Source organism: Pseudorca crassidens, chromosome 14 (genome assembly GCF_039906515.1).
Source record: "Pseudorca crassidens isolate mPseCra1 chromosome 14, mPseCra1.hap1, whole genome shotgun sequence".
Classification (NCBI taxonomy): domain Eukaryota; kingdom Metazoa; phylum Chordata; class Mammalia; order Artiodactyla; family Delphinidae; genus Pseudorca; species Pseudorca crassidens.
This window is the reverse complement of record NC_090309.1, coordinates 44,053,669-44,071,787: the sequence shown is the minus strand read 5'-3', so window position 1 is coordinate 44,071,787 and position 18,119 is coordinate 44,053,669. Positions and strand designations below refer to the sequence as shown.

The 18,119-nt window shown below is 37.9% G+C and overlaps 1 protein-coding gene across 8 annotated transcripts in view; it reads left to right on the top strand.

The window, feature by feature from the left end:
* The window catches only part of CCDC85A (coiled-coil domain containing 85A), a 685,546-nt gene extending 667,779 nt beyond the window's left edge, over positions 1 to 17,767 (top strand). For 3 of the 8 annotated variants that reach the window (XM_067705042.1, XM_067705041.1, XM_067705040.1), the window contains one exon: positions 15,929 to 17,767. In XM_067705042.1, the coding sequence (XP_067561143.1) occupies positions 15,929 to 15,978 (50 nt within the window). In that variant the 3' untranslated portion in view covers positions 15,979 to 17,767. Of the gene's footprint in view, positions 1 to 2,496; positions 2,617 to 6,046; positions 6,146 to 15,928 lie in introns of all 8 variants that reach the window. The other 5 variants (XM_067705036.1, XM_067705038.1, XM_067705037.1 and 2 more) reach the window with 3 other exon arrangements.
* The last annotated feature ends 352 nt before the right edge of the window (positions 17,768 to 18,119 follow it).

Below are 18,119 nucleotides of genomic sequence, written 5' to 3'. Positions count from 1 at the left end.
TTATTCGATGGAGAATATGTATTGATGGAGCCCAGAGAAAACTCCAGGTATTGGTCTGATTCTACTAATAAGCACATAGAAATCTAAGCTTTTATTTCATAGTAACTAAATAAGATGTGATAGAATGAGGTGCTTGTTTCTGTTATAATCTAGAAAACTCTTTAGCACCTGTTAGTGTACAACTTAACCAGCATTCAGTAACCTTTGCGGCTTCACAAAAACTACATACAATATAAACCTTGACCTTTCTAGTGATTACCAGTCCATGGCTCGCAAAACAAGTTTTAAGTAGAACTTTAATCCCTGAATGATAAGTGTTTCTCCACTGGGTAGTTTCCATTGTAGCCTTCATGATGATGATGAAACTTCTTTAATAAAAAGGTATGTTTTTCTGAACAGACAGGACTCTCCTTAAGTTTAAACAATGCTTAATTGCCCAGAGGATTTGGTTTAGGGAAGCTACTTATCATTGATTTCAGAAATTCTCTTAAACCAAAATACCCTGAAAGATAGAGGTCCCGTGCCCAAGGCATAGCAAGCTAGAATTTGGCATGCCTACCATTTTGCCAGGTCTGGGAAGGGAACCTTTGAAACAGAAGGGCTGGGCAGAAAAGGATTTGAAAGGGAGAACTGGAAGGGAGTGTATCCCAGAGGGGGAAGGATTGTTGCCAAGTTAGATTACCAGTCAGAGGAAACAGCACTGCAGTGGTGGAGTCTAAATGAGAGGGTTCATGTGAACTCTGTATAACCTCAGAAGCCTTTTCCAAAGAGTTCATAAGGGTGATACCAGCCAGGAAAGAGACTAGTAGAGGATCAGGGCTTTTCAGGGAAGAAGAGCTTCCTTTATAACTCCTTCGCTTTGGAAATATTTGATCTCTACAAAGGAAGAGGATGCCCAAATTTGGTGGGGGGAGTGTGTGCCTATTATTAACCATCTTTAAACTTCAAACAGTTTCCTTTCTATTATTTGTTTTGGGTACTATTATGTCTGATTTGATCCAAATTACAAATACAGCAAAACAAATATTATAAACAATTTTTTCCCAGAGGGGGTTGGGGCTATAATAATTGTATGTTCTGTTCATCACCTCCTGTTAATTTCATCATTAGTTGCAAGGGCAGACAGAAGCTGGAGAGGTCACCTAAATGTCAGATTCCATGGCTTCCTCTCCCTGTTGGCTAGTGAGGGCGGGGGCAGGACCTGACCTGATTGCATTAGGAAAAAAACATGGCCTCAGTTGGCTTGTGAGGTGGCAAGGATAGCCTTCAAGGACACAGGAAGAAAGGACAATGACAAGGGAAGAGAGATTTTCCAAGTTGCATATAAATAATCACCTTTGTAAAACTCAACAGGAAGAGTTAATTTCTCTACAAATAGTGGTGTTTGTGTAAAACCCATACCTGTAACCTGTGCTCAGCTTCTCCCTCCCATCCCCAAAATGCACAACATAGAAGCTCTCCTGTAGATGCTGGAAAATTAACATCCCAGATCACTGTTTTTTCTTCCTTTCATGATTTCACACATGATGCACCTTCCCTGGCTCCTTCTCGGGGGGTTAGATTCATAGGATCAAGTTAAAGGGAACAGTTATTAATCTATTATGAAAAAATCTGTAGATTTGTTGATGGACAGAAATTAAAATCTCTCAGGCCCTAAAAACAGGTTTGGGCAATTCCCATTAGACTGTTTTTGCTAGGAGGATAGATCACTGCTGTTCTTTTTCTTTCCTGATCCATTAGTCTTTTTCCCAAGGAACCCCTAGAAAAAGTGATGTTTTTTACTTTTTCCCAGTTCCTGTATGGGTGACTGTGACTCTCACAGGTCAAATTAATAATGCCCAAGTTCTGACTTCTCAGCAGTTCAGTTGAAGAGTCACTACACTACAAATATGTAATTTGTGATGTTTTGTTTTTCAGTTTTTAAAAGTCCATAAAATAAGAGAATTCTTGAAGAAGATGTTGAATATGGTTAAATCTCTTTGGGAAATGTTCCACCATAGGTCTTTCCCTCAAAGAAGGGTTTATAAGGGACACCATTTCTCAAATGCAGCAATATGCCTTTGAGAAATGGTGATGTGTCTGCATTTTCTGAGACGTATGGAATATGGCATTTGTCTTGCTGAGTGAGCATGTTTAACTCAGCTGTGGAGTAACTCACAAATTCCCTACTCTTGAGTATCTTTAAGTTTCAAAAAGTCATTCTTGAAATGTTCTTAATGGGCATTCCTTAGGGGGCACTGCTCTCTTTGGTAAATCAGAAGTGACATCTGGAAATGCATAGAGATGGCTCTTGGTTACATTTTTTTTTTTTTTCTTTTCTGCTGGTCAAGCAGAGAGTGTCTTCCAGTTAACAGGTTGATAGCATCTTTGGACAGGCTAGAGAAAATTAACAAAATGGCTAATTCTTGTTTGGCAGTGAAATTGAATATTGAATGACATCTCTGCAGTTATAAACGACCTTTGTTTTAATAACAAAGTTGTTGATTTTCTACTAAGGGTTCTTTTAGGTTGTCATCAGGGGCTGATGGGAGTAACAGTTCACCCAACTCTCCAGCTAGCTTCAGTGGACATACCACACCTTCTCAGCAGCCTGAACCCGTGGTACACTCTCTTAAGGTAACCAACTGTGTACAGCCGTTTATCCAGTACTTCAGTTGTGTTGTGGCTTGTTCGCTATAGTCTGGTAATCCTCACGGTCTCGTTTTAACCATAGATACTTTATTTTTTGAGCCCTTATGGTGTAACTTTTTTTTTATCTTAAGTTTTAAAGTATGATTTTAATTTTTTTAAACTAATAGTGGGTTTGAATACTTATGGTTGAATTGAATCTCTAGTTTTATCATTTTGTTTTGAGTAATGTGATTCATATCTATCTGCATCGAAGTTGAAGTCTGATGTGCATGTATATTCATATGTGTAAAATACTGTTACAGGTATTTTCTGTGCAATGTTTGTAGCATGGATGTCTTCAAATGTAGGAAGTTAATAGTTGGCCAAAATAAGGAAAGATACCATATTTTTCTTTCTTTTTGCAACTGAAGTACGTTGTGCAACTTACTGAAAGTTTTCAAATAAACAAAAACCTACTCTGTTCACCATTAAATAGAAATTAAGTCTTCAAACTCTAGTTAATGCTTTAATGCTTCTTTATAGAGTATTAGAAAATAGATATATGGTCTTATTCATGAAGATATTTTATTTTTTGCTTATACTTCAGCTTCAGCAATGACTTAAAAAAAGATCTGGCTGAAATTTATCATTTATTTTTCTTTACCAGTAATGAGCTTTCCAATAAGTAAAATTAATAATAAGCAGTGTAAATATTTACCTCTCTGAGAAGAAACGGCAGGCAATAAAAATCTTAAAAACTGAGACAGTTCCTTGAAGTTTCATCAGTTCCAAAGTATAAAACACTGTCCTCCAAATTATCTATAATTCCTAACATGTAGCCTTGGTCAAACCTTTCTGAGCCATAAAGTAAGTAGAGTGCTTCAGTCCTGCTTTTGCCACATGGGTTTCAACGACTTTTCTAAAATTGTTTTGGTTTCAGAATGACTTATCAACCGCCTGATGATGCACTCTTGTGAAGGGGCCCACGCTTTCCTTGGCATGCAGAAAGCAAAGAAGTAGATGAGAACTGCAGAATATTTACTTGAGGATGACTGTTTTAGCAGTCGCTTTAGCTGCCTTGTTATATTTTGCTGTAACTTAGATGAAATGAGTTTGCTTCTCTCAAGCACATACTGATTGGGCACCGCCCTGTGTCTGGGCTGCTGGTTTATCAACTGGCTTGCTCTCTGCGACAGCATGTGGATACTGTTTAGTACGAACAGCATGCTAAAGAAGGTGTTACTTTAGCGTAAATCAGGCACTAGCGATCTGAAAAGCATTTCCGAAACGGGAAAATGAAGGAGTAGCTTCAATCCTGTAGTATTAGTATCTGCACATACTCCAAAGGCAACACGCTGCCCTGCTTTCCAAACTGTTTGAAACCTGTTTCAGCCTATTGCCTTGTGCAATTGGAATCAGATCAGTGCAGTGGGTCACATTGCCACCATTCCCAAATTTCTCAAGGCAGCTGTGGTAGTATGGCCTAAAAGGAAGGGGAGGGCAAGGAAGAGCTATTCAATTTTCTCTGAATTCATTCTCTAATTTTCATCTAAAATTTTATCTCGAGAGGAAGATACTATGTTTTAATCAGAACACGTTAAGTGTCCTCACTTGGCCAATGGGTAATGCCAAGCAACTGAAGCATCTTGATTGGGTAACTGGAAGCTCTTGAATATAGAATAGGTTCGCTTCCACGAGTTGAAACAGAAATATGTGCAAACATAGCCTCTGGGAAATGCATCCTCAGAACATCTCAGTGTAAAAAAAGGAAATGTAGCCACTCAATGTTTTGTTTTTAAAAGCTACCACTGTAGAGCTGATTTATATCATAAGATTGTTCTGTTCTGAAAGGAATAGTCAGGACAATGGCTCCTTTTCTCATCTTCTGATAAGTTTTTTTTAAATGTCTAGGCTTTAATAAACTCCATGGTCATAGCTGTGGGGAAAGCGTTGTTGTAAGCCAGTGTGAGGAGTTAGCCCACTTGTGATAACACCACGTTTTTCTTGCTTTAAAATTCCTAACTATTAACTAGAGCTTCACTTCCTTTAGTAGAAATTAACTGAACTTAAGTACACTTCTCTGAGGTACATTATAAATCGAATTTGTAGGCAAATGAGCTTGTTCCAGGAGTTAAGTTTTCTGTGAATATTCACTGAGCATCGTCAGTGATTTCCTCTAAGTATAAAAAAAATGTGAACTGACTCTAATATGAGTTGAGTACCAGGATGAGGCTTTCATTTACCACTGTCATATCCTTCTTTAAAGAAGTAGTACCTACAGAGTAATAATGGCCAGAAGTTTTGAGTTAATGAGAAAGTAGTTTGTGAGATCATTTATTACAGATTTGAACTCGGGTAAATATTGTTGTAGTCTCAGTATCCATGAACTCGACATGAAGGTCCCACTTTGGGCCTGAGTTATTTATTTTGGTCCACCTGTTTGTTCATTGGTGCAAATTCTCAGGTGACGTCTTTAGGTGTGGCTATCAGCACTGACCATGATAACAGCAGAACCAGGGAGCTTAGCAGAGTTACAGTTCAGTGTGGATTCTACAGGAGCTTTTAGAAAAAGGTTTTTTTTGCTACATCAATGATTTGATTTATAAGCTGATGTAAGCTGACGTAGAGAAAACTAAACAGCACTCAAAGCGAAAGTTTTGCCCTCTTTTTTACTACAGAAAGTACTGACATGAAAATTTTAAAGACATTTTTGAACAGAATTTTATTCTCAATCCATTTAGTGATAATTTAGAGAAGTAGAACCTAAAATCGTTTAAAAGCGTCTCATTCCCAGATGAAAAAATGAAAAATATTTAGTGTTGCTCAAATATTTTCACAACTGGGGAGCCATTGTCTCTCTTTGCTTCTGTCAAAGAGCTGTGGCCTAGTCCTTTCCTAGGCACCAGAAACATGTCTAGGAAAGAACTGTGAGGTCACTAGTGTTAATGTTAACAAAAAGTTCTTATGCTACATATTTCTGGGTTCTGACCAGTTTCAGCTGTGACTATTACCTTTTTTAGTCATTTTTTTCTTTAGGCCGTGTCTACATATCATCTGGACTGTTGAGCAATATAATTAATTAATTACATGCCAGTCTTTACAATGGAGCAAGAATTATTGACTGTCTCCAAATGGTTGACAATCAAGTTTATCTTAATGACCAAAGTAACTAAATGCATCTAATTGTTAATGAATTCAATTGACTATTAGTGATGCAATAGATTGCTCTTAATGGCCATTTGAAAATCAAGTAGGATTCAGATAGCTTTCAGAACAATCAACTCTTTTAAAAGATTTTGCCATATGCTAATCCACTCTGATATGCAGACATGGAGAAAACTAAAGGTTTTTACAAAGTGGAGCGCCTTGATTTTTATTCATAACTAACAAGTTTTTTTTCCATGTGAAATTTGCTTTTCTTTTTCAACAAATCCAGGTCTTGGATGTTCAGGAAACTATAGATCGTCAACAGGGTAAAGAGTATGAACATGACCTTAGTGAGACAGAAAAAGCTATAGTCAGAGAAATGTGCAATGTAAGTTTAATGTGCTTTATTGTGTATTCTATGTTGAAAACCTCATCATAGCTTAGTTATTGCTTCATGAATACATTCTTTTTAAAATGCTGGCCAAATGCCTTTTTATTTTTATGTGAAAGTAAAACCAACCTTCCCTTGATTTTCTTTAGTAAATTTTATTGCAGTTTTATTAACACAGTAATCATGTTGTAAAATATTCAGGTAAGCAAGAATCAGCCAATTTCTGTGTTGCAGAATGAATTGTGAAAGTTTTTGAATAAATTTTCTAAAATGTTACTAGTTTTGATAAAATAAGTTTCCATTTCATAATTTTCCTTAATTATGTTTAAAAACCTGTGATAAAGAAAACACAACCTTCTTCAGATTATTTGTAACTAGGGGGAAAAAATCCCTATCTTAATAGGTAATATTTGCTTAGTTCTTCATGCATATGATATGTGTGCTCCTGTCATGCCAAGCAGTACCTTTACCTCTCAGTGGTTGATGCAAGCTCAAAATAGGAAGAGGTAGGTAGATAGATACGAACTTAAGAGAGAGTTAGCTACACAGAAATCTACCTTATGAAGTCATAGAAAAGCACAGTTTAAAAAAAAAAAAAAGACATGCTATTTTCACAGTGCACAGCCTGTGTAATTTTAGTTTAGTAATATGCTTGGATGTATCATTTGATCAAGACTATAATTTGTGAAGCTTGTTAAAAAGCTAAGTAGAATATGATAGGGGAAGACATTTCTTAAAAGCAAAAATTCATGGCTGATTATTTTAAGCACTGATTTGAATTGGCTTTATACTGTACTTTTATCCCTCTAGTCTTTGTTCATTAGGGTATCAAAATTGCTTGGAAATACCCTTCAGCTTTAGGCTATTAGCTATCTCATTTATGTACCTCCCTGAGGTGTTCCTGGAATCCCGTAAATGTTAAAGTAGGTCCCATGGGCATTTTAACACTCTTGCCCCAGCACATATAGGCTCCTGCTTGCTTGTGTTGTGGCTGCTTTCCTTTCCTACATATCTGTTTTTGTCTGTTTTCAAAAGGTCGTTGGTTCTAGATGTCATAATTTCCTAAATGCATCACTGTTCATCTTCTGTAGCTTTTTGCCTGTCCTTAAGGTTTTCAATTTGAACATTTCCCTCAGATAAATTTTAAAGTTCAGACATTAGGAATTGTAAAACTAGAAGGGAGCATAGAAGGTCACACCTCCAGTGGTTCTCGAAGAGTCATATGAGGCTCCTTCATAATTCAGAGGTCTGGGTTTCACCCCAGATCATAGGCAGTTGGGTTAGGAAGTCCTCGATAAGAACCCCATACTTGCATTTTATATTTGAAGAAACTAAGATTCTGAAACTAAGTTACTTGCCCAAATTGTTCTCTAATGAACAGTGAAGTCAGATGTATACCCAGATTTTCTCTGAGGACCAGCCCTTTCCACTTTCCCAAGTGTAGTTAATCTAGGCACTGCCACTGCCATTTTCTTCCCTCAAGAATGAAAATCAACGTATTGGGCGGCCCAAAAATTTCGTTTGGGTTTTACTGTAACATCTGGTCAGAAAAAACCAGAACGAACTTTTTGGCCAACCCAATAGCTTGCAGAGGAGACCATCTCCATTGTGCTTAATGGCAGAACGTCTGTAAAACAGCAGGACTGTTTTTTGAGGAAAGATTTTTAGATATTAGAAAAGTTATTTCTGAGTCGTAGAAGCAACCCACTAATGAATTGGATCTTGATAAGTTTTGCATTGATTTTTGCTCACCTGTATTTCCAAAAATCCTTCATTGTCCTCTTCGTGTACCTTCAGAAGTTTTCTAGGGCATCTTTTATCACCGAAATTTGAGAAAAAAATGTAGTTCAAATCTGATTATTAGCACTCTTATATTTGGAAACTATTTAAAAGCTAAGAGAAAAAATTGTTGATTTAAAATATTTGTGTCGAGACGAGGGGAAGAAGGTGGAAAAGTAAGGCGCGGAGATCACCTTCCTCCCCACAGATACACCAGAAATACATCTACACGTGGAACAACTCCTACAGAACACCTACTGAACGCTGGCAGAAGGCCTCAGACCTCCCAAAAGGCAAGAAACTCCCCACATACCTGGGCAGGGCAAAATACCTGGGCAGGGCAAAAGAATAAAGAATAAACAGAGACCAAAGAATAGGGACGGGACCTGTACCAGTGGGAGGGAGCTGTGAAGGAGGAAAGGTTTCCACACACTAGGAAGCCCCTTCGCGGGCAGGGGTGGCGGAGGGGGAAGCTTCGGAGCTGCGGTGGAGAGCACAGCAACAGGGGTGCAGAGAGCAAAGTGGAGAGATTCCTGCACAGAGGATTGGTGCCGACCGGCACTCACCAGCCTGAGAGGCTTGTCTGCTCACCTGCTGGGGCGGGCGGGGCTGGGAGCTGAGGCTCAGGCTTCGGTCGGAGCGCAGGGAGAGGACTGGGGTTGGTGGCGTGAACATAGCCTGCAGGGGGTTAGTGCGCCACGGCTAGCTGGGAGGGAGTCCAGGGAAAAGTCTGGACCTGCTTTCTTCCCTCTTCGTTTCCTGGTGCACGAGGAGAGGGGATTAAGAGCACTGCTTAAAGGAGCTCCAGAGACGGGCGCAAGCCGGGGCTATCAGCGCGGACCCCAGAGACAGGCATGAGACGCTAAGGCTGCTGCTGCCGCCACCAAGAAGCCTGTGTGCGAGCACAGGTCACTATCCACACCCCCCTTCTGGGGAGCCTGTGCAGCCCGCCACTGCCAGGGTCCCGTGATCCAGGGACAACTCCCCCGGGAGAACGCACGGCACACCTCAGGCTGGTGAACGTCACGCTGGCGTCTGAGGCCACAGGCTTGCCCTGCACTCCGTACCCCTCCCTCCTCCCAGCATGAGTGAGCCACAGTCTCCGAAGCAGCTGCTCCTTTAACCCCATCCTGTCTGAGCAAATGACAGACACCCTCTGGTGACCTACACGCAGAGGCGGGGCCAAATCCAAAGCTGAGCCCCAAGAGCTGTGAGAACAAAGAAGAGAAAGGGAAATCTCTCCCAGCAGCCTCTGAAGCAGCGGATTAAAGCTCCACAATCAACTTGATGGACCTGCATCCGTGGAATACATGAATAGACAACCAATCATCCCAAATTAAGGAGGTGGACTTTGAGAGCAAGATTTATGATTTTCTCCCCTTTTCCTCTTTTTGTGAGTGTGCATGTGTATGCTTCTGTGTGAGATGTTGTCTGTATAGCTTTGCTTCCACTATTTGTCCTAGGGTTCTATCCATCTGTTTTTGGTTTTGTTTTCATTTTTTAAAAAAATTATTTTTTCTTAATTATTTTTTATTTTAATAACTTTATTTTATATTCTTTCTTCCTTTCTTTCCTTCCTTCCCTCCTCCCTCCCTCCTTTCTTTCTTTCCTTGCTTCCTTTCTTTTTCTTTCTTTCTACTTTTTCTCCCTTTTATTCTGAGCTGTGTGGATGAAAGGCTCTTGGTGCTGCAGCCAGGAGTCAGTGCTGGGCCTCTGAGAGGGAGAGCCAACTTCAGGACTCTGGTCCATAAGACACCTCCCAGCTCCACATAATATCAAACGGCGAAAATCTCGCAGAGATCTCCATCTCAACACCAGCACCCAGCTTCACTGAACGACGAGCAAGCTACAGTGCTGGACATCCTATGCCAAACAACTAGCAAAACAGGAACACAACCCCATCCATTAGCAGAGAGGCTGCCTAAAATCATAAGTCCACAAGACCCCAAAACACACCACCAGACGTGGACCTGCCCACCAGAAAGACAAGATCCAGCCTCATCCACCAGAACACAGGCACTAGTCCCCTCCACCAGGAAGCCTACACAACCCACTGAACCAACCTTAGTTACTGGGCACAGACACCAAAAACAACGGGAACTATGACCATGCAGCCTGCAAAAAGGAGACCCCAAACACAGTAAGATAAGCAGAATGAGAAGACAGAAAAACACACAGCAGATGAAGGAGCAAGATAAAAGCCCACCAGACCTAACAAATGAAGAGGAAATAGGGGCAGTCTACCTGAAAAAGAATTCAGAATAATGATAGTAAAGATGATCCAAAATCTTGAAAACAGAATAGACAAAATGCAAGAAACATTTAACAAGGACCTAGAAGAACTAAAGATGAAACAAGCAATGATGAACAACACAATAAATGAAATTAAAAAGACTCTAGATGGGATCAATAGCAGAATAACTGAGGCAGAAGAACGGATAAGTGACCTGGAAGATAAAATAGTGGAAATGACTACTGCAGAGCAGAATAAAGAAAAAAGAATGAAAAGAACTGAGGACAGTCTCAGAGACCTCTGGGACAACATTAAATGCACCAACATTCGAATTATAGGGGTCCCAGAAGAAGAAGAGAAAAAGAAAGGGACTGAGAAAATATTTGAAGAGATTATAGTTGAAAACTTCCCTAATATGGGAAAGGAAATAGTTAATCAAGTCCAGGAAGCACAGAGAGTCCCATACAGGATAAATCCAAGGAGAAATACACCAAGACACATATTAATAAAACTGTCAAAAATTAAATACAAAGAAAGCATATTAAAAGCAGCAAAGGAAAAACAACAAATAACACACAAGGGAATCCCCATAAGGTTAACTGCTGATCTTTCAGCAGAAACTCTGCAAGCCAGAAGGGAGTGGCAGGACATATTTAAAGTGATGAAGGAGAAAAGCCTGCAACCAAGATTACTCTACCCAGCAAGGATCCCATTCACATTTGATGGAGAAATTAAAACCTTTACAGACAAGCAAAAGCTGAGAGAGTTCAGCACCACCAAACCAGCTTTACAACAAATGCTAAAGGAACTTCTCTAGGCAAGAAACACAAGAGAAGAAAAAGACCTACAATAACAGACCCAAAACAATTAAGAAAATGGGAGTAGGAACATACATATCAATAATTACCTTAAATGTAAATGGTCTAAATGCTCCCACCAAAAGACACATTGTCTGAATGGATACAAAAACAAGACCCATTTATATGCTGTCTACAAGAGACCCACTTCAGACCTAGAGACACATACAGACTGAAAGTGAGGGGATGGAAAAAGATATTCCATGCAAATGGAAAACAAAAGAAAGCTGGAGTAGCAATTCTCATATCAGACAAAAATAGACTTTAAAATGAAGACTATTAGAAGAGACAAAGAAGGACACTACATAATGAACAAGGGATCGATCCAAGAAGAAGATAAAACAATTGTAAATATTTATGTACCCAACCTAGGAGCACCTCAATACGTAAGGCAAATACTAACAGCCATAAAAGGGGAAATCGACAGTAACACATTCATAGTAGGGGACTTTAACACCCCACTTTCACCAATGGACACATCATCCAAAATGAAAATAAATAAGGAAACACAAGCTTTAAATGATACATTAAACAAGATGGACTTAATTGATATTTATAGGACATTCCATCCAAAAACAACAGAATACACATTTTGTCAAGTGCTCATGGAACATTCTCCAGGATAGATCATATCTTGGGTCACAAATCAAGCCTTGGTAAATTTAAGAAACCTGAAACTGTATCAAGTATCTTTTCCAACCACAATGCTATGAGACTAGATATCAATTACAGGAAAAGATCTGTAAAAAATACAAACACATGGAGGCTAAACAATACACTACTTAATACCGAAGTGATCACTGAAGAAATCAAAGAGGAAATCAAAAAATACCTAGAAACAATGACAAGGGAGACATGACGACCCCAAACCTATGGGATGCAGCAAAAGCAGTTCTAAGAGGGAAGTTTATAGCAATACAATCCTACCTTAAGAAACAGGAAACATCTCAAATAAACAACCTAACCTTGCACCTAAAGCAATTAGAGAAAGAAGAACAAAACAACCCCAAAGTTAGCAGAAGGAAAGAAATCATAAAGATCAGATCAGAAATAAATGAAAAAGAAATGAAGGAAACAATAGCAAAGATCAATAAAACTAAAAGCTAGTTCTTTGAGAAGATAAACAAAACTATAAACCATTAGCCAGACTCATCAAGAAAAAAAGGGAGAAGACTCAAATCAATAGAATTAGAAATGAAAAAGGAGAAGTACCAACTGACACTGCAGAAATACAAAAGGTCATGAGAGATTACTACAAGCAACTCTATGGCAATAAAATGGACAACCTGGAAGAAATGAACAAATTCTTAGAAATGCACAACCTGCCAAGACTGAATCAGGAAGAAATAGAAAATATGAACGGACCAAACACAAGCACTGAAATTGAAACTGTGATTAAAAATCTTCCAACAAACAAAAGCCCAGGACCAGATAGCTTCACAGGCGAATTCTATTAAACATTTAGAGAAGAGCTAACACCTATCCTTCTCAAACTCTTCCAAAATATAGCAGAGGGAGGAACACTCCCAAACTCATTCTACGAGGCCACCATCACCTTGATACCAAAACCAGACAAGGATGTCAGAAAGAAAGAAAACTACAGGCCAATATCACTGATGAACATGGATGCAAAAATCCTCAACAAAATCCTCAGCAAACAGAATCCAACAGCACATTAAAAGGATCATACACCATGATCAAGTGGGGTTTATTCCAGCAATGCAAGGATTCTTCAATATATGCAAATCAATCAATGTGATAAACCATGTTAACAAACTGAAGGAGAAAAACCATATGATTCTCTCAATAAATGCAGTGAAATCTTTCGACAAAATTCAACACCCATTTATGATAAAAACCCTGCAGAAAGTAGGCATAGAGGGAACTTGAGCTCATGCAGCTCAATAACAAAAAAACAAACAACCCAATCCAAAAATGGGCAGAAGACCTAAATAGACATTTCTCCAAAGAAGATATACAGACTGCCAACAAACACATGAAAGAATGCTCAACAGCATTAATCATTAGAGCAATGCAACTCAAAACTACAATGAAATATCATCTCACACCGGTCAGAATGGCCATCATCAAAAAATCTAGAAACAATAAATGCTGGAGAGGGTGTGGAGAAAAGGGAACACTATTGCACTGCTGGTGGGAATGTGAATAGCCACTATGGAGAACAGTATGGAGGTTCCTTAAAAAACTACAAATAGAACTACCACATGACCCAGCAATCCCACTACTGGGCATATACCCTGAGAAAACCATAATTCAAAACGAGTCATGTACCAAAATGTTCATTGCAGCTCTATTTACAATAGCCAGGACATGGAAACAACCTAAGTGTCCATCATCGGATGAATGGATAAAGAAGATGCGGCACATATATACAATGGAATATTACTCAGCCATAAAAAGAAACGAAATTGAGCTATTTGTAATGAGGTGGATGGACCCAGAGTCTGTCATACAGAGTGAAGTAAGTCAGAAAGAGAAAGACAAATACCGTATGCTAACACATATATATGGAATTTAAGAAAAAAAAATGGTCACGAAGAACCTAGGGGTAAGACGGGAATAAAGACACAGACCTACTAGAGAATGGACTTTAGGATATGGGGAGAGGGAAGGGTAAGCTCTGACAAAGTGAGAGAGTGGCATGGACATATATACACTACCAAATGTAAAATAGATAGCTAGTAGGAAGCAGCCGCATAGCACAGGGAGATCAGCTTGGTGCTTTGTGACCACCTAGAGGGCTGGGATAGGGAGGGTGGGAGGGAGACACAAGAGGGGAGAGATATGGGGACATATGTATATGTATGACTGATTCACTTTGTTATAAAGCAGAAACTAACACACCATTGTAAAGCAATTATACTCCAATAAAGATGTAAAAAAATATTTGTGTCACCATGGTAAGTTACATATCAAAAACACATAGCAAATATTGGAGATTAAAGAAAAATACAGATTGTGAGACAGTTTCATAGTTTGTAAGAAATAACTTACGTAAGATTATGAAACCTATTAGAGGAACTATGTGCTTTTACAGTAACGTCACAGAAATGTAAAGCTTTCTCAGAATGTGATAGCCGTTAAAAGACTCAGAGCTTGTTTCTTCTCAGTGTCTGGTATTCTTTCTGGAGATAAGTTAACATCTATACAATGGAAAGACTCTTCTTCACAGCACCAAGTGCTTTTATTCTCTTCCCAAGCTATACCCCAAACATACACTGCCCTCTAAGAAATAGTAAATCTATCTTGTAGTCTTAGTTATCTTAGGTTTGTCTGTTTGGCTGTTGTCAATTCCCTGAGAACAGTTGAAATACTTGACTGGTCATCTCAGATACCCACCTGTTCTGCTTTCAGTTAATGAGTCACTACTCTGTGTCCGCCTTAATATTCTGTATCCTTGGCTTATTTCAGAGTCCTGCCTTCTCTGAGTTTCCTTTCACCACATAGTAATTTCAGGGTTAAGGCCCATTGCATTCTACATTTGAATACTTGAAGAGGGGTTGCACTTTTGAGTTGTAATCATCTACTGCCTTACGTCCCTGATCATTTGGCTCTATCCTCTGCTTCTAACCAAGACATCAAAGCGTTCTGGGTAGATGTAATTATGTATACCATTTAAGGGCTAGAAAGGCAAAGTCCATAGCATTCCTTGGCTTCCTGATTCAGAATTTGTGCCTCTTCAGTCAGTGTACTGAGAAGTGACACTTTCCTAGCTCCCTTGGGTACAATTTGAGCCATCCATTGCTATATCATTCCTTTCCAAATAGTTAAGGACCATACTACAGTTCCCTTCAAACATGACAGTATCTCCATCACATAGTTGTGCCTGCTAAAACAGAGAGACTAATAGTTACATGGGCTTTGAAATGAAGGTAGACAGAACCCTATATATTCTTATGTAGTACTGTGAATAGTACTTGGCTTCCCTGGAGTATCTGCTCTTTTTAAAAGAGAAAACAGAGAAACACAATCTATGAATAATTAATGAGCCAACGGGTTTGTATTCATGTTAGAGCAATGTAAATTTTTGTGGAATTAATCTGATCATAATCCTAATAGTGAAACACTCTAAGAGGGTTATGACTTACTGTGTGTTTCCTAATTAATGTTAGTATATTGGTATGTCGTTGTTGAATTCAGTAACAATTACTTATTAATCTCACCTTTGGCTACTGTCCCTTTAAAATGGACCAGTTTTTAGCATATTGTAGTTGTATCTGTTTTAGTGACTCTTGAATTTATTCTTATCTTTTCCCTGCATCTGTATGCTTTCTGTTGTGGTAATCCGAGATACCATATTGGGTAGCTAAGATTTATGATAACTGAGGCCCCCATTTCGCAGGGGAAACCAGGGAACTCTACCACTGACCCTTAATGCTACCACCTCAGGGACTTTAAACCACTAAGGACAATGAAGGAGCGTTTGTTCTTAGCTATTTAACATTTTGGTATCCCTTATTTTAGAGGTATAATATAGGAACCAGGATGATTTTGCTCATGTGTTCTTAATTCTGGCTAGATATTAGAATCATGTTGAAAGCTTTTAAAACAAAAAATAGATGACCATACCTGTCTGAGTAACTCCCAGTGTGCAGTGTGCAGCTAGAGTTGAGGACCACTCTCACAGCTAGTGTAAGCTGGCACGTCATTCTTTAATTCTGACCCTGGTTGCTAACAAAGCGTCGTAGTCCCATCTGTTGAGCAGTTCTTGTGATTTAGAAACTTGTATCACATTTCATTTTGTGTTTGTGTTTGACAAAATATGTGAGTATTTTGTCTCTTGTCTTATATTCCTTTTTGTCCCTCTCATAGATTCCCGCTTAGAACAAAAAAACATATACATGTCTTTGTGGAAGAGGACAATTAAGATGCTTACTTTTTTTTCTTAAGGTTGTATGGAGGAAACTTGGAGATGCTGCAGGTTCGTGTCCTGGAATTAGGCAGCATTTGTCTGGAAACCAGTACAAAGGACCCATGTGAGAAGGACTCTCTTTCAAACATGACATCACCACTGCCAGAGAGACAGAAGAAAAGAGTGGATTTTCACAAACCTGGACTCATGGAATAACATGGAGTGATTGTACATTGCACATATTTTCCCTCTAAAATCCTTAGTGTAACTGAAGTTGTATTTTGTCTCTCACTTCAATGTTCACAACAGTCAATCTCAAACAAGGTAGCTTTGAAAATCACCATTTTGGTACCAATATTTTCATTAGAACTAAAAGTTTTTGACTCTTCAGATGGAAAATTGTAATTGGGAAACCTGCATGATTGGAAGAGTCCAGTAGAGCCTCTGTGGTTTTGATAGAATTGAATCATTGCATATAATGGTGGGAGTGTTCTACCATATTGTTCAAGATAAGAGGTGGTTTCCAGCTTCCCAAGTTGGAGAGTTGGTCACCTATTATATTTTAGTTAATAAAATACTAGTTCCTGATGCATAATTGATTTGAACGCAAGATAAGATTAGGTTTCTGGGATTTCGTTTTGACTTTTGAGGTGCTAAAAATACCACATAGATTTTCCTTACCAGCTAGGAGGGTAGCAGGACTTTGTCAAGTGCTTATCAGCGAGTACCATTTATTTTAATTGATCAAAGTAAATATATCTTTTCTTTTCATCTTAATGTATTGCTCATGAAGACACATCTTGGGAACACATCAACCTCCATCTTCAGTGTATTCATTAATGTTAATATTAACAGTTTCAATTAAAGAACAAGCAAACAATTTTTCTAAGTGTTTCCAGCCGTGAGATGTTAATTTCTACAATTTAATTTCTAGACATGCTGTTATACTTAATAAACTTTCTGTAAACTTTAAAATATTGCACTGCATTTATGAAAAAAGCTTTCTTAGCCTACAGCAGTTATCTAACATTTTATGAAACTGACGCATGTCCTTCATTATTGAAGCTAAAAGCTCTTGTTCAGATTGCTTGAGGTTTGAAAAGGAGGTGTGCTAGCTTTGCTTTGCTTTCCTTATTTTTGGTGTATATATATATATTTTATATATATATATATATATATATATATAAAAATAGACTGTGTATTGGAAATGCTATGATAGGTATTTTGTGTTTATCCAAATGCAACGATAGTTTCTTGTATGAATGTGCAAGAGGCCTGTGAACGAATGCTAACTTTATATTGTAGTTTAAGATTATAAAAGTAGGAATGCAACAATTCCCAGTTTTCTTCTAAATTACTTAGATTTGATTCATAGCAGATATTCTGTTGTTGCTCTTGTTTTTAAACAGGCTCATTACACATGTATTAATTGTCATTGGTGAAGGAATTGTTACACTTTTTTGAATGTTATTGTGATGAAAAAGCAGCCCTCTGGTCTCAGAAAATATTTATGAATTAATTTGCTATAGAATTCTCTAATTATTGTAATTGGGTTACCATTTAAGCTTTTCTTTTAAAATGTTATATATTTTAAGAATATTATTACTCTATAAAAGAAAATTGCTATATTTACACCTTCTCTTGAAAAGCCTTCATCATTAAATTGTTGTATTCCTACACTCTGAAGACATTTAAAACAAGCTTCTGTGCCTGCAGTAGAGCCTGCAGAAGCTAATACAAGGAACACTGGTCTTTTGACAAAATACTTGTGTAAATTTTGATACTGTATTAAAACTATTTTTTTAAAGTTCTGCATAAAATTGACTCATCAAGTATATGTGTTCATCTTAGCAATGATAATAAATTATTTAATCTCAGTGGTTTTTTTCTCCAAAATGTTTTTCCTAAATGGAGATTTCTAATAGTCACTAAATATCATATTACTCCTGTATGATGACAGTAATGTAGTAATACAGATGATTCATTATCTTAAATACAAGACAAAGGCATGTTTAAATATGCGCTTAATGAGGGATTTAATATTGAGATTCCTCAATTCATTATTTTCTAGTATAATGTAGTTAAAAATTTAGAATATTTAAGAATATTTAAAAATTAGTTATAAACTCTTTCCCTTGTTCTTCTAATTCATATAGAAAAAGATTAAACTTCAATTATTTATTATTAAAATATTAGTAATCACAAGAAAATACACCAGAGAGAAAATAT